The sequence below is a fragment of the Caretta caretta genome, chromosome 5, assembly GCF_965140235.1.
Source record: "Caretta caretta isolate rCarCar2 chromosome 5, rCarCar1.hap1, whole genome shotgun sequence".
Lineage (NCBI taxonomy): Eukaryota > Metazoa > Chordata > Testudines > Cheloniidae > Caretta > Caretta caretta.
In genome coordinates this window covers 3,514,370-3,536,426 of record NC_134210.1, presented here as the reverse complement: position 1 = coordinate 3,536,426, position 22,057 = coordinate 3,514,370, and the positions used below count along the sequence as shown (strand labels likewise).

Genomic DNA, 22,057 nt, shown 5'->3' with positions numbered 1-22,057 from the left:
CACGCACACACCCACTCTCTCTCATGCACAGGCATGGACTGATCACATTTTTGTGTCAGGTATGGCGGAAATGCAGTTTTCAGGCGCCCTGTATGGTGATGCCACGGAGCCTGGACTATGGATTGTCCATGACTGGACAGCCCTTGAAAGACAGCAGATACTCAGGGAGGGAGTTTCTGATCTCACACACACAGAGTCAGGACACTCGGTTGCAAATGCCCCAGCGTGATCCCTGTTACACACACAGCACTAGGCTGGAAATGCACAGGTGTGATCGCACCCCCACGTCAGAGCCCTGGGCTGGAAATGCCCGGGTTTGAGCCCCGCTCTGCGGATTGGAAAGATCTCTCCCACGCAGAGCAATGCCCAGAAGTAGGTTAGAAATGCCCTGATCACTGTGCAGCATGTATCCTCCTCTGTGATCTCCCTGCTGGGGAAGCATTACAGCGTTTTCCCCCTTTGGCTGTCAGCAAACCCTGCCCTCTCTATTTATCATTCCCTTGACGTGTCGCTAGCAAATGGGGAGCAGAGAGGGCTGATCTCTCGGTGGAAGGGGTCACACTGCCTCTGACTGCCACTTGTTGCAAAAAAAAAAAAAAAAAGGGAAAAAAACCCCACCCCACCCCCCCATTGCTACAACAAGCTGCAGAATAAAGGAAATATTTGTAACAATCTGATCCATGCTGGGACCGGGGGCCCAGCGCACCAGCAAAGCGCCAGAGGAATAAAAAGACAGCCACAGATCCGATTGTTTTTTAAATCTATATTTATACAGCCCCCCGCCCCCCCCCCCGGCCCCCGGCTCCCTTGGGCAGCCAGTCAGTGGGAGAGAAGGAAGCATGGTGGAAAACACGAAATCTGCTTTGGTAAGCTTTTTTTTTTTTTAAAGAAAATTGTATGTTTTCGAATGCCTGACAGAACAATTACCTCCGGCTCGCGGCTGGGGGGGGCGGGGGGGGGGGAGTTAATGGGGTTGCGGTTGTTGTTTGGTTTCTTTTAGTTGTTGTTGGGCTTTTTGCTTGGTGGGGGGTGGAAGTGAACTCGGGGGCGGGGGTGGAAACTGCATCAAGTCAAACGTCCTGCAACTTCCCAGCCCCCCCAGCCCCCCCCAGCCCCGCCGAGTCTGATCATTCATAAAGAGCCGAGCGAGGGGGGATCCCCCGCGGCTTGCACGTGGATCGCGTGTGGGTCTGGCCGCCCCGGGCGGAAAGGGGGGGTCTCCCGGACCTCCAGAGCTGGAGCCGGGGGGGGGCTTGTGGGGAGCCCCCGCGCCCCAATCTCCCCCCCGTCTCAATTCTCCCTGCCCTGAAACTCCCTTTACTGCGTCCGTCTCCCCCTCCCCTTCCTCCCCGGCCCATCCGCCGGGATGTTTTCTCGGGCGGGGAGATCCCCCGGCTGGAGCCCGGCTCCGGGCTGCGAACTTCCCGCCGGGGCAGAGGAGCCGCTTCCCGGCTCCCCGCGAGGGGCTTGGGGCCCCCGGCTGGAGCGGAGCCGGGCAGCGGCAAAAGTTGGGCGAGACGCGCCCCCGCGCCCCGAGTTAGTCCGGGTGGGAGCGAGGGGGCGACGCGCTGCGGCTTCTCCCTGCCCGCCCCCGGCCCCGGTTCTCCGGTCCCCGCTGTCCCCCCAGCCCTCCTGCCCCGCTCCCTTCCTCTGTCCCGGGCTTCCTCTCCTCGGCCTCTCCCCCCTCGGCCCTTCTCTGCCCCCCTCTCCCCCTCTTCCTCCTTCCCCCTTCATCCCCCTCTCCTTCCCCTTTCATCCCCCTCTTCCTCCTCCCTCTTCATCCCCCTCTTCCTTCATCCCCTTCTTCCTCCTCCTCTCCTTCCCCTTTCATCCCCCTCTTCCTCCTTCTCCCTTCATCTCCCTCTCCTTCCCCTTTCATCCCCCTCTTCCTCCTCCTCTCCTTCCCCTTCAACCCCCTCTCCTTCCCCTTTCATCCCCCTCTTCCTTCTCCCTCTTCCTCCTTCCCCTATCATCCCCCTCTTCCTCCTCCTCTCCTTCCCCCTTCATCCCCCTCTCCTTCCCCTTTCATCCCCCTCTTCCTCCTCCCTCTTCATCCCCCTCTTCCTTCATCCCCTTCTTCCTCCTCCTCTCCTTCCCCTTTCATCCCCCTCTTCCTCCTCCCTCTTCATCCCCCTCCTCTTCCTACTTCCCCCTTCACCCCCCCTTCCTCCTCCTCTCCTTCCCCTTCACCCCCTCTTCCTCCTTCCCCCTTCATCCCCCTCTTCCTTCTCCCTCTTCCTCCTTCCCCTTTCATCCCCCTCTTCCACCTCCTCTCCTTCCCCTTCAACCCCCTCTCCTTCCCCTTTCATCCCCCTCTTCCTTCTCCCTCTTCCTCCTTCCCCTTTCATCCCCCTCTTCCTTCTCCCTCTTCCCCCTCCCTCTTCATCCCCCTCTTCCCCCTCCTCTTCCTTCATCCCCTTCTTCCTCCTCCTCTCCTTCCCCTTCACCCCCCTTCCTCCTTCCCCCTTCATCCCCCTCTCCTTCCCCTTTCATCCCCCTCTTCCTCCTCCCTCTCCATCCCCCTCTTCCCCCTCCTCTTCCTCCTTCCCCTTCATCCCCCTCTTCCTCCTTCCCCTTCATCCCCTTCATCCCCCTCTTCCCCCTCCTCTCCTTTCCCCTTCATCCCCCTCTTCTCTGGGCCGGGCACTCACCCCCACCCCCCACTCTCCTTGTGTCTCCCCGCAGGCTGCCTTCTCCTCCCCGGGGTCGCTGCCCCTGCCGGGGCCGGGCGCCGGCGGCGGCTCCCCGGGGCGCGGCGCTGCCCTGCCGGCCCCGGGCGGCGGCGGGCTCCGGCTGGAGGCGGTGATGGAGAATCTGCAGCGGCAGCAGGCGGCGCGGCTGGCCCGGGTGGAGGAGAAGCTGCGGCGGGGGCAGGCGGAGCCCGGCCCGGGGCAGCTGCGCTCCGTGGTGGGGAGCCGCGTCCAGCAGCAGGCGCTGGCCATCCAGCACTACCAGGCGGCGGTGCGCTGCGGGCTGGCCCCCCGCGGCCGCCTGGGGGGCTCCCCGCCGGGACCCGGCGCCCCGGACCACGAGGAGGAGGAGGAGGAGGAGGAGGAGGACCTGGAGGAAGAGGCGGGGGCGGCCCGGTACCCGCCGCGCTCCCCCAGCGCCCCGCAGCAGCGCCCGGAGCCCGCCCGCTCGCTCTCCCCGCCCCGCCAGCCACCGCCCCAGCACCACGAGTGGACCTACGAGGAGCAGTTCAAGCAGGTAAGAGCCACCCCCAGGGGCGCCTTCCCCCGGGAGCCAGCGCCCCCAAGTTCCCCCCGGCCAGCCCCACCGCTCCCCAGAGAGCCACCCCCACAGCTGTCCCCCTGTCAAGGGCCTGGGCCTCACCCTCCAGTACCCTGACCCAGAGAGCTACTCCCCTATTTCCCTCCTGCCCCAGGGTCCCCCATCCCAACAGCTGTTCCACCAGACACCCCCCGGCCCCATCTCCCAGTATCCGCCACCCCAATAGCTACCCTCACCCTGCCCCGATAACTATCCACCCAATGGAGACCCCACCAGTCACCCCCTGGCCTCATCTCCCAGTATCCGCCACCCCAATAGCTACCCTCACCCTGCCCCGATAACTATCCACCCAATGGAGACCCCACCAGTCACCCCCCGGCCCCATCTCCCAGTATCCGCCACCCCAATAGCTACCCTCACCCTGCCCCGATAACTATCCACCCAATGGAGACCCCACCAGTCACCCCCCGGCCCCATCTCCCAGTATCCGCCACCCCAATAGCTACCCTCACCCTGCCCCGATAACTATCCACCCAATGGAGACCCCACCAGTCACCCCCCGGCCCCATCTCCCAGTATCCGCCACCCCAATAGCTACCCTCACCCTGCCCCGATAACTATCCACCCAATGGAGACCCCACCAGTCACCCCCTGGCCTCATCTCCCAGTAGCCCCACTCCAATAGCTACCCTCACCCTGCCCCTATAACTATCCACCCAATGGAGACCCCACCAGTCACCCCTTGGCCTCATCTCCCAGTAGCCCCACTCCAATAGCTACCCTCACCCTGCCCCAATAACTATCCACCCAATGGAGACCCCACCAGTCACCCCCCGGCCCCATCTCCCAGTAGTCCCACTCCAATAGCTATCCCCATATATCCCAGCCTGCCCCGATGCCCTCACCCTGCCCCCAGTACTCCCCACCCCAATATCTCCCACCCCATCCCAATGCCCTCCATCCCAATAGCTTTCCACATATCCCCCATCCGCCCCAGGACTCATCCGCCCCAAGAACTGCCCCAGTATCGACTGCGCGATATCCTCCCTCCTGCTCCCACGTCCCCCACCCCAGTAACAATCCCGCCAGCCACAGCAATATCCTTCACCAGCCATGAGATCCCTATCCCAATATCCACCTCAGCATGCACCCCGCCCCATTTTCCCTCCAGAGCATTCCTGTCTCCCCCATATCCACCCTGAGAACTGCCCCCAGTCTCCACTGCAATGTTCTTCACCAATCACTACCCCAATTCCACCCGAAGATCCTGCCCGTCTCCGCAAATACCCTCTCCAATAACTGTCCCAGCAGCACCCCCAGTGGGGAGGGCACTGGGGTGGCTGGGAAAGCTTCCTCGCACTGACTTGAATGGAGAGGGTGGGACTGGGAAATTCAGTGACTTGTTCGGTGATGGAAGGTGAACCTAGAGTAATATGCTGTCTAAACTGGCTGCTCCCTGCCTCTAAATATGCAGGGACTTCCCCATCAGGGAACGTATTTCCCCGTTGCTCTGTCTATGTTGCTGCAGTTTGCATGATCGTATGATGACAACATGCTTTTTTACCTGGCACTTTGGAGACCTTGGTGTGACACTTCCAACCCCGGAAATGCGGACAAAATTCCTACTGTTTTAGAAAGTGCAGGGCTTGGTACCAATTATTTGTTTCTCCCCAAGGAGTCCTTCCTCCCCAGTGTTTGCAGGGTCAGAGCCCTCCTCTGCGCTGTTCTCAAATATCTCCAGTCCCAAACTTCCTTCTGTTTATCCCGCCAGTAAAACTGCAAACGCTCTCTTGAGTTAGGAAGGTCCTGTTCCCGGTTAATTGTCCCTAGGCCTATTGTTCTCAAGGCCCGGATAGCTCATTGATAGAGTGAACGCTTTGGTTAATACAGTACACAGCCTCGTCTCATTAACTTTGGGAGGAATATAGGGAATTGTGCATAAAAGGACATTTCTGTAACTGGATGTTATGTTACCCTCGACTTGGTGGACAGCCAGGGCCAAACCTGCAGCTCTTCTGAGGGATCCTTGCTCAGGCGAGTGGTCCAATTGTTGGGAAGAGCCTGAGCCTGCGGCCACAGCCGGATTTAGGGGCAGGTGACCCGTGTGACCATCTGGGGGCCAGGGTCAGGGGGCGCCGGGCTCAGGGTGCTGTGTTTGTTGCTAGTGTCTTATATGACGGATAAATCATGCATAAAATTGTGCATCAAAGTGATGACGGGCTACAAATGCAATACAAAATAAGATATTCAAATGTTTAACCTGGGGGGGGGGGCACGCTGAAGATGCCCCTCACTCAGGGCGCTATTTGATCTAGGGCCAGCCCTGCCTACAGCCCTTACCCGTGCGGGTGATCCGGACTGCGGTTGATTTCAGAGTGAGAGGATTACATACCTGTGGAATCGGGGCCTGGGTGCGAGGAGCGGTGAGGGCAGAGTCAAGGCCTGCTCCTGCTTCCCTGGGGAGCTGGCCAAGAGGAACTTCCACCCTTCCCTAGAGGTCGATTGCCCAACCTGTTTGCTGATCTGCTGCAGAAAAGCGGAGGAAACGCACCCTTTGGAAACAGGAAATGGAGTCAGGGCTGGAGCTGACCTTCTTTATCCAGCCGGCAGAGGGGCTGAGCTGTGTGTTTGAGATGCTGGGCAGATAAGGAGATGGAGGGGGCAGATAAGGGAGCATGGCTGCTGGACAGGCCCTGGCGGGAGGTGAGGGGAATAGCAATGCCCACTGTACTTGGCTCTTCAGATTTGCTCCTGGCCAGCGAGCTCCGAGTGACTGACACATTTGTAGCTAAACAGCTTTCAGCGAGCCGAGAGGCAGCATCTGGAGCCTTTATCGAAAGGAGTTCAGCGGGAAGCAGCTGTCCTGGGCACCAGCAGAGCACAGGGCCGGCCTGGCTTGCAGGCGCGTCGGCGTGTGTGGGGAAACAGAGATGTGTCTCTCAAGCCGGAAAGGGGTGGGCAAGGAGGTGATTGCAGGGTTTCTATTTACCACACGCGCTCCCAGCTCCAGGCAGGTGAGCGCTGGGGCGCTGGGCAGGGGGTTCTCAATTGAACCTGGCCTCCTTTGTCCTGGACATGGAAACGATTGTGTTTACGGCTCGACAATGCGCACATTGATTCCCTGCGCTGAGTGGGCTGCGGTTTTGTGGTCTGAGGTAGCGACGCCCGCCGGCTGCTCACCCGGCTTCTCTTTGGGTCTCTCGGGTGCTCAGGGTCTGGTGGAAGCTGTGGAAGGGGTGGGGCTCAAGTGGCAAATACTGAATAAGGAGGAACTCGCACCCATGCCTCACCTTACATGGGTGTGTGTCATGGTGGGGCCCCAGCCAGGAATCCCTGGAACACTTTGGATCCGCGTTTTAGTTTGTGTGTGTTTGATATCGACGTGATCTCGAGCTGTATCCTACACTCATTCATCGATTCCCAAGCCAGACGGAACCCCAGTGATCATCTAGCCTGGCTCCCTATAACACAAGCCAGAGACCTGCCCCTAAATAGAACTAGAGCAGAGCTCTTAAATAAAACTAAATCCAAGACACCTTAGCAGCATGCCAGCCTGCTTTCCCTGAGCTTGGTAAAACCCTCTGTCCAGAGGCAGACCATGGAAACCTTCTGATGTGTTTTGCATTGTGGCCCCTCTGGCCTTGAACCAAGTTCTGGGGGCGAGGGGAAGGGGGCCAGGAGAGCACCAGGGCCCCGATCCTGATGGCAGCGGAAATGTTATGAACACGAGGAGCGGGGGTCAGGGTCTATCATTGGGTTCTGTTGTCGAGATGGTAAATTAAACTACTTAGTGTTTGTGAAAGGGGGTTCCGTTAAATTTCCTGACCTGTGGCCTTTCACGGTGAGCCCTGGAGAAAGCCTGGCTTCCAGGAGTTTGTAATGCTGCTCCGATGAGCCCCAGAGACAGTGGGTTTGGGGAGATCCCTGCAGTGCAGTCACACGCTGCGTGGGGAGCGTATGGGTGGGTGGGTGTGTCTGCGGACCATGGGTATAAATCCAAGCGTCATTGCCAAAGCAGTAAGGATCAGCTTAGCAAAGCCGCGGGAATGGTGCTCCGCTGACCTTTCTGTTCGAGAATTGCGCAATCAGTCGCTCGTTCACTGGCATTTCAAGCACAGTAACTGGCCAAACTAGAATAGATTGTCTCCGCATGTACCTGTCATGCGTCAGGTATGCAAGCAGGCAGTATTTACCGTCTGTCCGTGCCCAGGAACCTTGTGCAGTCGGCCGTTGGTCTATTTCTGGATCCGGGCACGTATTTGTAGAGAGAGGCCCAGAGAATGGTTACGCACAGGGACAGGCTGGCTGGCCAGTTCAGAGGGGTCAGTGTGAGGGGTGTGACGGGCTCTGTGGACTCTTTTGAGAGAAAGCATTCCGAGCATTTGTGTGAAACAGGGAAAGCCTCCCGCCAGCACTCTGCTCCCTGGATCCTAATGCCCCCCCCGTTCCCCCCGCCCCCCCAGTTCCCGTGAAGGTCTGAACACACACGCAGCACAGAAACGGGGCCAGAGGGTCTTGATTTAAACAGGATATAGAATAAATGCCTGTCTAGATAGATAGAAAAGGAAATTAAATTGGATTGGCTGGCAAATAAAATCCTTCCCTACATGAAAGTTTTTCTTTCTTTCTTTCTGATACGTTTTCTTCTGTATTCTTAAGATCAGATGAGAAGTGGAAGCCGTGCTGGATATTTGTAACGCACCCCAGCTGTCTGCCCAGCACAACGCTCTGTAAAACTGGCATCAGGTCTAGCGAGTGCGTTTTCCCAGACACGGAGAGCCTTGCTCCAGGAATTGCCCCTTGTGTGTTGTCTTTAGAGATAGGAATCAAACAATCTCAGCAGAAGGTTTGATGCAAAAAGTGGTGCAGCTTTGGGTCGATCCATGAACAGGGCTTCAAGCCGCAGTGTGACGTGGCAGGCGAGGGTTAATCTGACAGCTGTGGCTGGATGGTGGGGGAATTTAGTTGAGGGAACCCCTGTAGAGCCAGACATAATTGTGTCTCTCCTGTCCCCCAACACACACACTAGTACCTTGGCGTTCATGCTTTGGGAACCAGCTTTCTCGGGTGGTTTGGGCTGCTCTGAAAACACCGTGGCCTTGGGTTTGCATGGTTAGCGTTTGCTGGATGTTGGAACCCATCAGCGGTCTCCTGTCTGGATGTGCCCCTGCTCCCATGACCTTAGATAAGAGCCCTCATGCTGCAGCGGGTGGCGAGGTTGTCACATCCTCGGAGGATCGCCCACAGCGTGGGGACCAGAATGTGCTCTCCATCCTTCTGAGTTTATACAGGGTCTCTTTTTATTCCCTGTGGGCGTGGGAGAGAAATTCCTCTTGGCATCTCTCCCTCCCCTTCCCTTTCCCTCAATGGCCTTAGTCAGGCAGCCCAGGTGTGAGCCACCCTCTTTGCAGGAGATTGGGCCCTTCATGGGAGGAAGAGCCCCGTCTCGGCTCTGTGCTGTGGCCGTCTGAGTGTGCTTCCTCTGACGGGACGGTCCTGAGCTCCAGCACCCTCCCAACCCCTGGCCTAACCTTCCTCTCTGGGCTAGTCACTTGCCGAGCTCCTCACAGGTCTGCACCATCCACTCTTCTGTTTCCTCCCTATCCCCAAAGGAGTTTTTAAGTGCTGGTAAAATAGCTGACTCTTCCTTGCTGGGTCGGGGCTAATGTCACCCAGGAATCCCCAGCCCTTTAATAACAGAAGAGAGCAAGGGGGCAGGATGTTGGGGGAGGAAGGGAACAAGGTAAGCTGGCTAGCTTGATCAAATAGCCCGTGGACCACTTACACTGCCTCAGACGGTGGCGTGGTGAGAGTGTGTTTGTACAGTGCCTGGCACAGTAGGGTTCTGGTTCATGGCCGGGGTTTCAAGGTGTGCTGCTTGTATGTACAATAAATCAACAACAAAATCCTGCAAGAAAATCAAATCTAATGCCTGTCACCAGCGTATCTTAACTCCCCTTCCAGGACCTGCCTTCTCTTTTCCATAGTGCGTGGCGGGGCAGGACTCCTGGGTTCTGCTCACAGCTCGGACACTGATTTTCTATATGACCAAGAGCAAATTGCCAACCCACATTTTCCGAAGTCGCCACTAATTTCTGGTACCTCTGTTTGGGGCACTCAGCTGGAGAGGGTTAGGGCCTGAGTTTCAGATGTGCTGAGTATCTGCAGAGCTAATTGACTCAGTTAATAAGCTAAGAGGATAGGAGAGGACTGCAGTGATGCATAAAGGCCTTGCTACTTTAGCGTCAGCAGCAGAGCTCAGGGCTGTTGGGTTGGCGGGTCGGGGTTTGAACCCTTCTCTAGCAAATAGACAGCATTTTGCTTTCCCTGGGTTTATTCGGATGGCAAAGCTCTTTCTGGGCTCTCGTGTTGGTGCTGAGGCTGGAATGAAGTGTGATAACGTCAATGTTTAGGTATTGGAGCCTTTCCTTGGTGCCAGGCACTAGATCTTCGCACAACGCACAGTCAACCTGTGGAACTCATTGCCAGGGGATGTTGTGAAGGCCAATTGCTAGGTTTAAAAAAAAAAGAATTAGTTAAGTTCCTGGAGGACAGGTCCATCAATGGCTACTAGCCAAGATGATCAGGGACACAGCCCCATGCTCTAGGTGTCCCTAGATCTCTGACTACCAGAACCTGGCACGGGGCAACTGGGGATGGATCATTCCAAATTGCCCTGTTCTGTTCATTCTCTCTGAAGAATCTGGCACTGGCCACTGTCAGAGGACAGGATACTGGGTTAGATGGACCATAGGTCTGACCCAGTGTGACTGTTCTTCTGATCTCCCTGGCGGCATTGCAGTTGTAGACGTGCCATGTGGGTCTTGTCCTCTGTTTTTTTCCTGTTGGTGCACAAAGATAGATAGACTTGGAAAGAGTCTCTTGGAGGTGGAGGACTGTACCTTTGGGACTCCGTGGACAATTTAGCTCATTTGCACTGTGAATGCTACCCCGTCCCATGCCCTGGCATACCGATTTTCAAACTGATCTGATTATAGATGCATTGTAAGGAGGTTACGCAATTCAGCTTTGAACAGAAACCGTGTTGCACCTTCCCTACGGTGTGTCTGTCACTGCCCTATAACAAAGAAAGATGCGGTTTAAGTGCATGATGCAGCCGATGCAGCACGCTCAAATAAATGTGTCGGTCTCCAAGGTGCCACAAGTCCTCCCCTTCCTTTTACGAATACAGACCGACACGGCTGCTGCTCTGAAACCTCATGTTAATACGATTACTCACTTTCTGTCCAGAACTGTTGGGTCATGTCGCTGCGTCCCATTAAATGGCTGCCTCCAGAGGTGGTGGGCTACACACATTGAAGAATGGCCCTGAACTAGGATACTAGATCCAGATTTGAACTCTGAAGAAGATCGGCTCTGGATCTGAATCCTGATCCAAACTCTGTGGTGTTCTCTCACTCTCCTGTGGGAGTCACACAGGTGAAGTCGGCAAGATTGGGCCCATTAAAATTTGCAAAGCAGGTTGACCAGAGTGTGAGGGTCTCTGGGTTTGAGGTGCTGTTTCAGAGTCGTTCACTGGAACAGGGACGGCCGGTACACGTGGCTGTCCCACCTTTGATCTGTTCCAGCAGGTGCTCTATTCTCTGAGGTCCAGGCCAGTTCACAGTCTGTGGTGGGACACGGAGCCAGCCACACGTACAGCAGTCGTGTTCGGCTCTGGAGATCCCCACACGTGTGACGTCATGGCTGGGAACCCATCCTGGGAAGAATCACCAGCCTTTGAATAGCCTATGGGATTGTTGCACCGTGACCGGCTAAGTGGCCTCTGATGTCACAAAGCCAAGACCCAGCAATGAGCCGTGCAGAGAATCCGAATGTAAAAAGCCCTCAAAGGGGTCTTCCCCCTGGATTTTGTGCTGGTGTTTCTGCTTGGTGGAGACCCCCAATCGCCCAAATAAAGGTGTGATGCGGGAGGGCTCAGGGTGGATGGAGCTTTAATAGAATGTCCTTTTTCTTGTCAAAATCCTGTGATTTCCTTCCCCTGAGGGAAACTGGGCAAGGTGGGTAAAGGTGTATCCAATGGCCCCAGAGACAGCTTGGGCTTCCCTCCTGCCTTTAATGGTGGTGGAGCTGTTAGTTGACCCCTTCCTGTGTATGGTTTTACAGACCATTGGCTCTTGTCCCTCTTCCTGATTGTCGCCATCCTTTGGAGAACACCAGCACTTTGCACTTTCATAATACTGCCCGTCCACAGGGCTCACACAGGGCTTTCCAGCAGAACGGTAAGTGATGTGGAAATGGCAGACAAAGGGGACTCATCTTAAATTTGCCCCCACATTTACATTTGATTAGCATTTTTTTAAAAGCAGAGACATTTTAAAAAAAAATCCCCCTACATGAATTCACTGCAGGATTCCCCTGCCGGGTTTGAAACCTGATCATTACAACAGAAAGTGAAACTGAGTGTAAACAGAAGTGAAACTGGCAGGTTGATGTCACTGTCTGAGCTGAGAGAAAAGCAAACAGGAAACAGAAGGGAGGGGTGTTGGCTTTCCAAAGGGTTGTGTCTTTTTCTCTTTACACAACAAACCCAGAAATGAAGGAGCCACGTGGGCCTGGTGGGCTTCAGGGCCGGGTGGCCGGAGCGCGGCGGCTGCTGACGGAGGGCCCAGCTCTGCAGGCAGCAGCGCAGAAGGGAGGGTGGCGACACCCTACCTGGCATCCTTCCTTCGGCGCTGCTGCTGGCGGGGCTCCGCCTTCAGAGCTGGGCTTCCGGCCAGCAGCCCCCGCTCGCCAGCCCCCCAGCTCTGAAGGCAGCTGCGCCGCCAGCAGAAGTGCAGAAGGAAGGGTCGCAGTACCACAACCCCCCACACACAATAACCTTGCGACCCCCCCCCCCCCACACACACACAACTTCTTTTTGGGCCAGGACCCCGACAATCACCACACCCAGACATTTCAGATTTAAATAGCTGAAACCATGAAATTTACGATTTTAAAAATCCTATGACCATGAAATTGACCAAAATGGACTGTGCATTTGCTAGGCCCCTATATATAATATAAGTATACTGCTGGAAGGGATACGTTGGGCTCGGTGACTCGTACTGCAGTGTCGTCTCTGAGGTGGTGGTTTCTGGACTGTGTACAGCGGGTTAAGATGAGCTGTTGGGGTTTTTGCCGTTTGTGGGTAGTTGGACTGGAGGAGGGTCAGTGGAAGAGTTGGTTCCCTTTATGTGAAGGGGTGTATAATAGTTGATGTTGTTGCCACCATAAACTGGAGCCCAAATCCTGTCATTCTAGTCCTGAGATAATCCCTGTTGCTCTGGTTCTTTGTAGCTTTATTTACAGCTTGAGTCGAGGGTGGTTCATATTGGAAGTGAACGTGAGTCATTATGGCCTGGATGCGTGCTGGCTGAGTGTACAGGGTTGCTGGTGAATAGTTAGAGGATTACTGTAGAAAACAGGGTCAGAGTTAAGGTTGTTTAGAAGTTCACTTTATGAATTTCATTATTTGGGAACATTTCTTTTTACCGTTGCCTTCGCTTTGGATTTCCAGCCTTTCACACTTCTTTTTGGAGTAACCACAACATGCTTTTAATGTCATTGTTATCTGTTTCATTCTCTGAACAAAGTTTTTTGTCCGGGAATTTCCTTAGCTTTAGAGAGTATTTTTAAAAATACAATGAGATAGGAAAACAGAGTTTTATTTGCCTTTTAAATAGCGAGATTGTATTTTGCTCTAATTCTAGCAGTGCTGCAGAGACAGCTCACGGTGTTCGATAAAACACAGATCAGTGCAGCACTCTGGTCAAATAAGCCCCGGGTGGAGTTCATCACCGCCTGAGACTCCCAGGAGTTTGGCTGACAAAGTTTACAAACCCCTCATTGGCGCCTCTAATCTTCCTGAACCGACACGGGCTGGCTGATGTGGCTGGCTAACTGCCTCATGCCTGGGGCACCAGATCTCTGAAGTTTATAGAGGCCATGGAGAAATCAAAGTCATCAGCCCATAATGTGTAATTCATCTGCCCTGATTAGGAATAACTGTGAGCTCCCTCAACCCTGAGCTGGAATCAAAGGTGAAGTTATTGTTGAGATTGACGTTACAGATGAGCACAAAGAGCTTTCTGGAAGTGAGCTACAGGTCTTCCAGAGAGTCCGGGATCTCGAGACTGGTTGGCCTCCTGTTTCACAAGACAGGTGCCGTTTTGCACACAGGCCAGCCGCGCAAGGTTTCAAGAAGAGACTTTGGGAGGAAGCTGCTGGTGGGAGAAACATCTGAGAATCAGGCTTGCAGAGGAGCATCTTGGGATTTTATTCCTGCACTCCCCAAAGGCAGCGACCCGCCAGTGGGATCCTGGCCAAGTGCTAGGATGCAAGTCTCGGGGAAATGACCGAAAGGCAGGGAAGAGGGTAGAGGTCGGGGTGATCGGAATATCTCGATCACCCTGTGATTTGCTTCATAAGGAGATGCTGCTGCTGGCTTTAAGTAGGGCTTTGTAATGGAGTGGCTTTGGTTTTGGTGGGCAGGAGGAAGGGATGACTGACGGTGCCCCCCCCCACACACACACACCTGACCATGCTTCCCCCCCAGCCCCGGGCCAGTTAAGGCCCTGCTTTGTGCTAGAACGTGTCCAGACTGTGCCCAGAGGAGGCAGAGGGGAGTTCTGGCTGCCCTGCCGTCTTTGCTCTGGATTTAGTGCAGCAGCTCTCGCCTCCGCAGAGTGTGTGGTCTGCACATTCCACCCAGCTGCCGCCACCGCCGCCTTCAGATCCAGAGGGGACCCTCCGGGGGAGGCTCCGGGATCAATCACCTGCCTGCTCCTGGTTACGCACCCTGGCCCCCTGCAGGTGTGCACCCCCCCCCACACCATAGCTCCTGCACCTTCGGGCTTGCCCACCCTTGGGTCTGCCCCCCAACGCCGGGGCATGCTCGTGCACCCCCCTCCCCCCGATGCCTGGGCAAGCCCAACGACCACTGCGGGGCTGGAGACAGGATCCAGGCTGCCAGGGCTCCTCTATGCATTGGCCTGTTGGACTTTTCCCAGTGCCAGCTGGGACTTTTGCACAAGGAAGATGGCTGGCACAGGTCTGCAGGGCTTAGGTCCATGCGTGTCCCCTGTCCAGGCAGCATCTGGAGAGGAAGGACAGGGCAGTGGCTAGTATACCAGCAGGGGTTCAAGTCCCTGCTCTGCCATAGACTTCTTGTGTGAACTTGGGCAAGTCCTTTTGCCTCCCCATGAGTCCGCTTCCGGTCTGTGCAACGGGGTTCGTAGCGGGGCCCTGCCTCACCGGGGTGTTGTGAGGATCAATACAGGAATGACCGTGCAGGGCTCAGATACTACGTAGAGGAGCCATCTGGGTGCCCAAGACAGTCAGTACCTTGGCATCTCCCCGGGGTTTATGGGACAGTTACAGAGATGGGCGTGTGAGGTCACCCCGGTCCTCCATGGGATCAGAGGGAGTCGTCTCACGGGCGGCCACTTGGAGCACACAGCTGGCCAGGTGTGTGGGGCGTGCCGCGTGTGCCTTGCCTCCACAGACTGCGTGTCACTGGCCACAAGATCCACTGGGATCCTCCTCGGCTCTGACCCCCCGCAGAGTGCAGCCAGAGGACGGCCGGGGATGAACCCCTGCCCCTGGGCCAGCAGCGGTGGCTGAACTGCAGCCTGTCCTTTAGAAAACAGCCAAACTTGAGTTAAAAATTGCCGGGATGGACAATCCCCCGCGACCCTTGGTCAGTTGTTCCAGTGGCTAACGACCCTCCCTGTTAAAAACATGGGGCTAATTTCCAGTCTAAATGTGTCCAGGTTCAGTTTCCAGCCACGGGGTCTTGTTCTTCTAGATTGAAGAGCCCGCGATAACCCAGTTTCTGTTCCTCGTGTCGGGACTTAGTGACTGGGACTTTTAACCGGCTCTTTGTCAAGCTAACCAGATTCAGCTCTGTGAGTCTGTCACTCGGAGGCAGGTTTCCCAGTCCTTTGATCATTCTCGTGGCTCTTCTCTGACCCCTCTCCAATTTCTCAACGTCCTTCTGGAACTGTGGGCCCCAGACCTGGAGCCAGGATCCCAGCAGCGGCCGCACCAGAGCCAGGTACGGAGGGAAAATCACTTCCCTGCTCCCACTGGAGATTCCCCTGTTGATGCATCCAAGGGTCGAGTTAACTCTTTTGGCTACAGCATCACACTGGTAGCTCATGTTCAGCTGATTGATTCTCCACCCTGACCCCTCGCTCTCCTGCCGACATAGCGCTGTCCACGCCAGCACTGGGGTCCATGTAACTTACGTTGCTCAGGGGAGTGGCTTATTCACACCCCTGAGCGATAGAAGTTATACTGACAACCTGTAGTGTAGACAAGCCCTGATTGTCCTTAACTCTGCTGGCCATAGCTTCCTCCTTGTGTCCCTTGGCTTCCCTTATCAATTTTTCACAGTTAGTAGCTTCTAATTTATGTTCAGTGCTATCGGCTTCCCCCTTTGTCCGTGTGTGTGTGTGTGTGTGTCCGTGTGTGTGTCCATGTCTGTGTGTGTGTGTTTTATGGCTGCCTTCACTCTCCCCTGAAGCCTGGTTAGATTTAAGCTGTGCCAGCTTTAGCCGGGCAGCTGCCTTGCTGAGGCCCGGGGAGAAAGGGAGACCCCTCTGGGGCAGGTCAGGGCGAAGGCTGGTGCTTCCAGGGCAAAAAGCCTGGGGTGTGGCTGACCCCGGAGACCCCCTCCCCCCATCCTGTACTGCACCTTCAATCCAGGTGCATCAGCCAACAACTGGAGGCCTCTTGGTGCCTAATGAAAGGGTCTCTGGTTGCATTCCAACGCTGGGGGAGGGGGAATGGGCTGGGTGGAGGGTGGGGGGGGCTCAGTGTTGTTTCCTCCCATGGCTGCCTGGAGATTTCTCAATCTAGGCTGGAAAATCTCCTTGCCAGGCCCTCCTTTCTGCGGAGGAGAAAGCTGGGTGGGGGCCACCTGTCCTGGAGCATGGCTGGGGAGGGGAGGGGGAAGGGCTGCCAGGGGCTGGGGCTGGGATCAGAGATCAGGTCTGGGGGGTGAAAGGTCAGTGCATTAATCCACTGGCTGGGCGGCTTTTACTGGCAGCCCCTACGCCCAGCCGCTTGCTTGGTGCAGCGTTCTCTGGTGTCCGGCCAAGAATGTGCCGGCTGCCTGCAGGCGATCGGCGCGGCTGCTGTAAACAGAGCCCCAGCCCGGGGCGGGGGGGTGCGCGGGCATGAGTGTGTGTGTCTTGGTAGGTGTGCACGCACGTGCGTGTGCACCTACATGTGTGTTTCGGGGGGGGGCGTGCATGTATGTGTCTTTGTGCACACGTGCGGGTGCACGTGTGTGTAGGTGTCCGTGGGTACATGTGCGTGTGTGTACACGTGTGTGCATGCACAGGGGCATGGGCGTGTGTCTGCAGGAGCGTGCAAATGCACGTGTGCGTCGGGGGTGCACGACTCCGGGGCGGGACTCAGCAGAAATGAGGCCTGCATGTAGGTTTTCGGAAGCCTCTGACTCCCACCCACCGACGGCCGCTTTCCTCCCTCCGCTGAGCCCCCTGCTGCCACGCCGAGAGGTCGAGGTCCGCGCTGGCCCGAAGCGGGTCGCGCCCCTCGCTGCTCCGCCCCGCGAGCCCGTCCAGCTGCAGACACCATCCTGCGTCTGTAACTCAATCCGGGGGGAGCAGCGGGCGTGAAGGAGGAAGTGTAAAAGCAATCAAGGGTGTGAAGAACAGAGGGTGGCGGAGGAGTCGGCCGGAGGGAGGGGGGAAGCGAAGGTTAGGGATAAACTCAGCCGTGGGATGGGGGGGGTGCAGAGAGCGGGGGAAGCAATTTCCCAACACCGGGGCGAGGTTTCTGAGATGAGCTCTCTCTGCCTGGCTAGCTCTCGCAGAGCACGCGGGGACGATTTCCCAGGGGAGCTGCTGGCGGAAATTGGGATCAGGCCAGCTTGGGTGAGCAGGGAAGTAGCGCATCTGATGAGTGACAGGGTGACTTTGGCGGGGGGGGGGGACTGGGTCTGAGCTCCTGATTGAACGGGGGGCAGGTTGGAGGTCTGGGCTGAAATCCCACCAGGCCTTGGTGCCAGGGCTTGTGGCGATCGTGTCCCGTTCACACTAGGGGTTAACGCGGCCACAGCTCCAGCTCAGGGGGCCTGGGAAGGACGGAGCATCCCGGAGGGGAGTCGCCCTTGGGGGCGGCTGGGTTAGAGGCACAGGGATGTCGAGCGGGCAGCGACTGGTGTCAAATGTGATCGCTGGGGCAAACTCACTGCCAGGCGTCGCTGCCGGCTGGCCACAGGCAGGTGTTGTCATGCGTGGCCCAGTGCTTAGAACAGGGGGCTGGAAATCAGGATGCCTGGGGCCTAGCCCTGGCTCTGCCACTGAGCTACTGGGCTGACCTGGGGCAAATCACTACCCCTCCGTGCCTCAGTTTCCCCCGTCTTTCAGATGGGGCTAATGAGCCAGAAGCACCCGGATCTGCTGGGCCAAGAGTCCCACAGGATTGGAAATTGCAGCTCCTGATTGTTAGGAGGGTTTGTTCCCTGGATGGGACAAGGGAGCAGGAGACAACATGACTGGAAAATAAAACAAAGGCGCCCTGGCAAGCCCCCCGTAAGCTCCCCCCAGCCTTTGGGGCTGGCTCCGAGGAGGCAGCTGGCTAGTGGCGTCATGGTCTGGTGGCCTGCTTGATGTGGGAAGCTTGCAAGGCAGCCTTGTGTGCCGGGATGGGACTCTGGCACCAGCCAGTACCTGGCCCCAGTCCCTGAATGCTGATGGTGCCGTCGGACCACTATCCGGGGCCCACATGGAACGGGCTGATGGGCTCCGTCTAGGTCCAGCCCCCAGAAGGGCTGGCACCCCTTGCACCAGTTGGCCCTCTCATTGTCAGGGGAAAACCAGGGACTGAGTGATTTTGCTTCTCCCCAGCCAGGCTGACACAGCGCAGGGAGGAGGTAGCTTTCCGGCGCCAGCCAGGTCCCTTCACCAGCCACACACCCCCTTTGGAGGTAGGTGGGGCACAGCAGGTGCCCCCGGCCATCAAGGCATCACCGGGGAAGCTGGCAGGGGCGTGGGGCAAACAGACAGGGCCAGCCGTGGGATCGGGCTGTGGCGCGGGTTGGCAGGAAGCCCAGACACCCCAGAAGAGGGAGAGGAGACTGGGGGTAGCTCTGGAGGAGCCAGGCTGTGATTCCTAGAGCCCTGCGTTTCTCCTGTCCCGGGCTGCTTCTCAAGCCCCTTCAGTAGCAGCAGCCCCCCTAGCCCGGTGCTGAGAGCAGCTTAGCAGCTCATGCAGACGGGGCAACGCTTCTTCCACCCACTCCTGGCCCCGTGACTCATGCGCGGAGGGCCCACAGCCCCCCGGGGAGAAAGCTTCTTCAGCACCCGCTACCGGGGGCCCTGACAGTGACACCTGGCCGCAGCAATGGGCCTGTTGCCATGTGTGGATGTGAGGAAGACATGGAGGGGCAACCATGTGCCAGCCTGGCTCGCCTGCCCTGCTGGGATCCCCTGTGGTTCCCTCCCTCCCCCGGGTGCTGGGATCTGCTCTGGGTTCTCCTCCTCGCTCTTTGGGGTCTTCCCCCCTTTGCAGGGAGCCAGCTGCGGGGCAGCACCAAGCCCGCGTGAACCTGATGCTGCTCCGGGTCTTTCCAGTAACAATTCAGCCCCCTGCTTGTCAGCCTCAGGCCACGGGCTTCCTTTCTCCTCCCCAACGTCTGATTCTCTTGGCACCTGCTTGATCGGGGCAATTCATCTTCGGGGCAATAAACGCCTCCCCAGCTTTCAGCCTGACCAGAACGGGTGGGGCAGGGGCGGGTTTTCAGCCCTGACCTCTGCCCTCCTGTGCAGGAGGCGTGTGCTTGGAGCTGGCAGCTCCTGTCAGTCTGTGCTGTCAGTGCACTCCCCAGGCCGTCGGCCATTCAGCCCGGGATGCTGTGGGCTGTGTTGGAATTGCAGGCGATGGCTTTGTGGGTGTATGGAAGGGGTGGGGCGGGTCCTTGCCCTGCTTGGGGGGGTCTGTCGGGAAGCATGTGAACAGAGTCAGTCTGGAAAGAACCAACCTAGAACAAGGTGGGGTGAGTTAGGTCAAATGGCACAAGGGAGCAGCCTGCTTTGTCTCTCTCTGGTTCGGGAGCTTTGGGGGTTGGGGTTCTGGATTCTAAGAAATAAAGTCATGCTACATTGCAGCCTTCCAGCAAGAGGATTCAAGGCCGTTGATTTAATTTCTCCGTGTGTGTGCTATGAACACAGCAGGCAGGAGCAGCGGGGGGCACCCGCTGGGGGGGTGGGGAAAGCGGCGAAGGAGAGAGTAGTTTGCAGCTGGTGTCTGGGCCATGGCAACGGGCTGTGCACGGGGGAGCGAGGGCTCCGGGGCTCGGGGGAGCAAGGGCTCCGGGGCTCGGGGGAGCGAGGGCTCCAGGGCTCGGGGGAGCGAGGGCTCCTGGGCTTGGAGGTGGCCATTAAGGGCCGTTGAAAAGGTTCTGAGAGTAACGTGAGGTGGAGCGTTGTGGGGGAGCCAGGCCGACGCAAGACCTTGGTGCCAGGAGCGGGAGTGCTCAGGCTGTGGCAGGCAGAGCCATGCTGGGGCGGCTGATATCCTGCACAGCTGGGCCACCGCCTCCTCCTCCTCTGTCCCCTTGGCCTGTCCCTCCAGCTGCTGCCAGGTCATTGGCTGTCACTGGACTTTTTGTGCAAGTGGGGGCAGTTTCCTGACCCTCCCTCCCCCAACCTCCCTCGGGCAGGGCCTGGGCTAATCCAGTAATTGGTTTAATAACGAAAGGCCAATCCCCGTATAGAATCGGCAGGCCGGGCTGGGCAGGTCCTTGGGGCCAGTGGAAAGGCAGCCCACGGATCCCTGTCATCAAACCCGCTGCACTGGGGCCGTGAGCGTCACCCCCTTCATGGCAGTAACTGGATTTCCTCTCAGCCGCCAGCAGCCTGTGCACACGCGCGTGTGTGTGTGTTTCACCCGCACTGCGCCAGGCCAGCGGGGAAATGCCACTCCCACCCCTTCCTCCAAAGCTTCATCGTGGCAAAGGATCGAACAGCACAAAGGAGATTCCTGACTGTGTTTGACAGAGAGATCAAGTGTGAGGCCAGGGGTGACCATCCGCCCCTCTAGTCTGACCTCCTGGGTAGCCCGGGGCGGAGACCATCACCTGGTTGCTCCTGCTCTGAACCCAGGAACATCTCTTCCAAGCTGGGTTTGAAGACACCGAGAGAGGGAGACTCCACTGCATCCCTGGGGCGTTTGTGCCAGAGCTCGATCACCCTCCCTCTTAGAAATCTTTGCTGCATTTCTAACTGGTATGTGTCTGGCGTCAGCTTCTCTCTCGTCCTGCCTTTCTCCGCTAGCCGGGAGAGCCCATTAGCACCTGGGATTTTCTCCTCTCGCACCGTGCAATCGGGTCACCTCTCATTCTCCTCACTGATGAGCTAAACCGCGGGAGCTCCTTCCGTCTGTCACACAAAGGCATTTCCTCCAGCCCCTAAATCATTGTGGTGGCTCTTCTCTGCACCCTCTGCAGACCTTCAGAGTGGGTGGTGATGATTTCTAGGGACAGAGAGGGATAAATCCGATCAGCGGGGGCAGCTCCCGGCTGCGGATCTTGCCACGCTGTGTGTGTATCGCATGGTTAGCCACCTGCCACCTTCCCTGGGTGCAGCCAATGTGCAGCTGAGCCATCCCTACTCCGACTGCAAAGTCATGGTCAGCATCCTGTCCTCTCAGCCCAGCCTCCCGCTTGTGTTTGCATTTTCTAACATACCCAACCGGGAGAAACCCCACCTGCAGCCCGTTACTCTCGGGTGTCCAAAGGGTGTAAAGGGAAAACCAGCACCCTGGTGAAACAGCTGGGGATTTGATTGCATCTCGCTCCTAGGGAATGGTTCCATTCCTCGGTGCGTCCCATTGATCTTCCTGCCCCCCTGGCCAGCCAGCTGCCTTGCCTAGGCGAGCTGGGTTTTCCCCTCTTTGCCCTTGTTTGCTTGATGGCAAAACAGGGGCCTTCGGAAATTAACCAGCCCCTCCTGTATTCATACAGAATCGGAGCGGGCAGGTGGGAGAAGCCATGGGGCCTGTGCTGGGAAATCCCCGGCGACCTGAGGGTGGGATGGACAAGGAGCCAGGCAAAGGCAGGCCCAACTGAGCAATTTCTCTGGAAAGAAGCAGAGCTTCCCTGCCCCCCACATATTGCACAGCAGCCAGGAAGGGACACCGCCTGGCCTGTTCGGAGGGGAGCCCTCACCCCCGGTAATAACCTGCTCGCAGGGCAGAAAGCTGCCCAAAGGTAGCCCCGTAGCCGGCAGCGCTGCATGGGGGTGCCTGGGGCACGTTCCCATTCCCCCGGTCGACGTGTGCTGGCCCGTATCAGTGCAAGTCCTCGGAAAAAACATGCTATCCATCCCTATGTCTGCACGGGACGACGGCACTGGGCGCACAGCCCCCTCCCGGTATCTGGGGAGGAAGCACTTGTTCCATACAAAGCTCTGCCAGGGCCCTCCAGTCCAGACCTGCAGTCCCGCTGCAATCCCTGCCCCAGACTACCCCATCCCCCAACTCTGCCAGTGCCCCTCAGCCTCAACCCACAGGCCCCTGCTGCCCCAGCCCTGAGTTCTAGCCCTTCCTGCCCCACAGCCCTGCTGGTGTCCCTGGGTCTCGACCCACAGTCCCTTGCTATCCCAGGGTCCAGCTTCCCCCAGATCTGCTGGAGCCCCGAAGTCCCATCCCGCAGCAGATAACAGATTCATGGATTCCCAGTCCAGAAGGGATCATCTAGACTGGACCCCTGTAGCGCACAGGCCAGAGACCTGCCCCCAAATAATTCCTAGAGCTGACCGATGGCGCACTCAGAAATCCAGAGACTCAAACC

General features: G+C 57.4%; 1 protein-coding gene across 1 annotated transcript in view; it reads left to right on the top strand.

Moving 5' to 3' along the window:
• Positions 1-839: 839 nt before the first annotated feature.
• ARID3C (AT-rich interaction domain 3C) overlaps positions 840-22,057 on the top strand; it is a 141,727-nt gene continuing 120,509 nt past the window's right edge. The window contains exons 1-2 of the mRNA XM_048850238.2: positions 840-866; positions 2,686-3,207. Coding sequence (XP_048706195.2) covers positions 840-866; positions 2,686-3,207 — 549 coding nt within the window. The remainder of the gene's footprint in view (positions 867-2,685; positions 3,208-22,057) is intronic.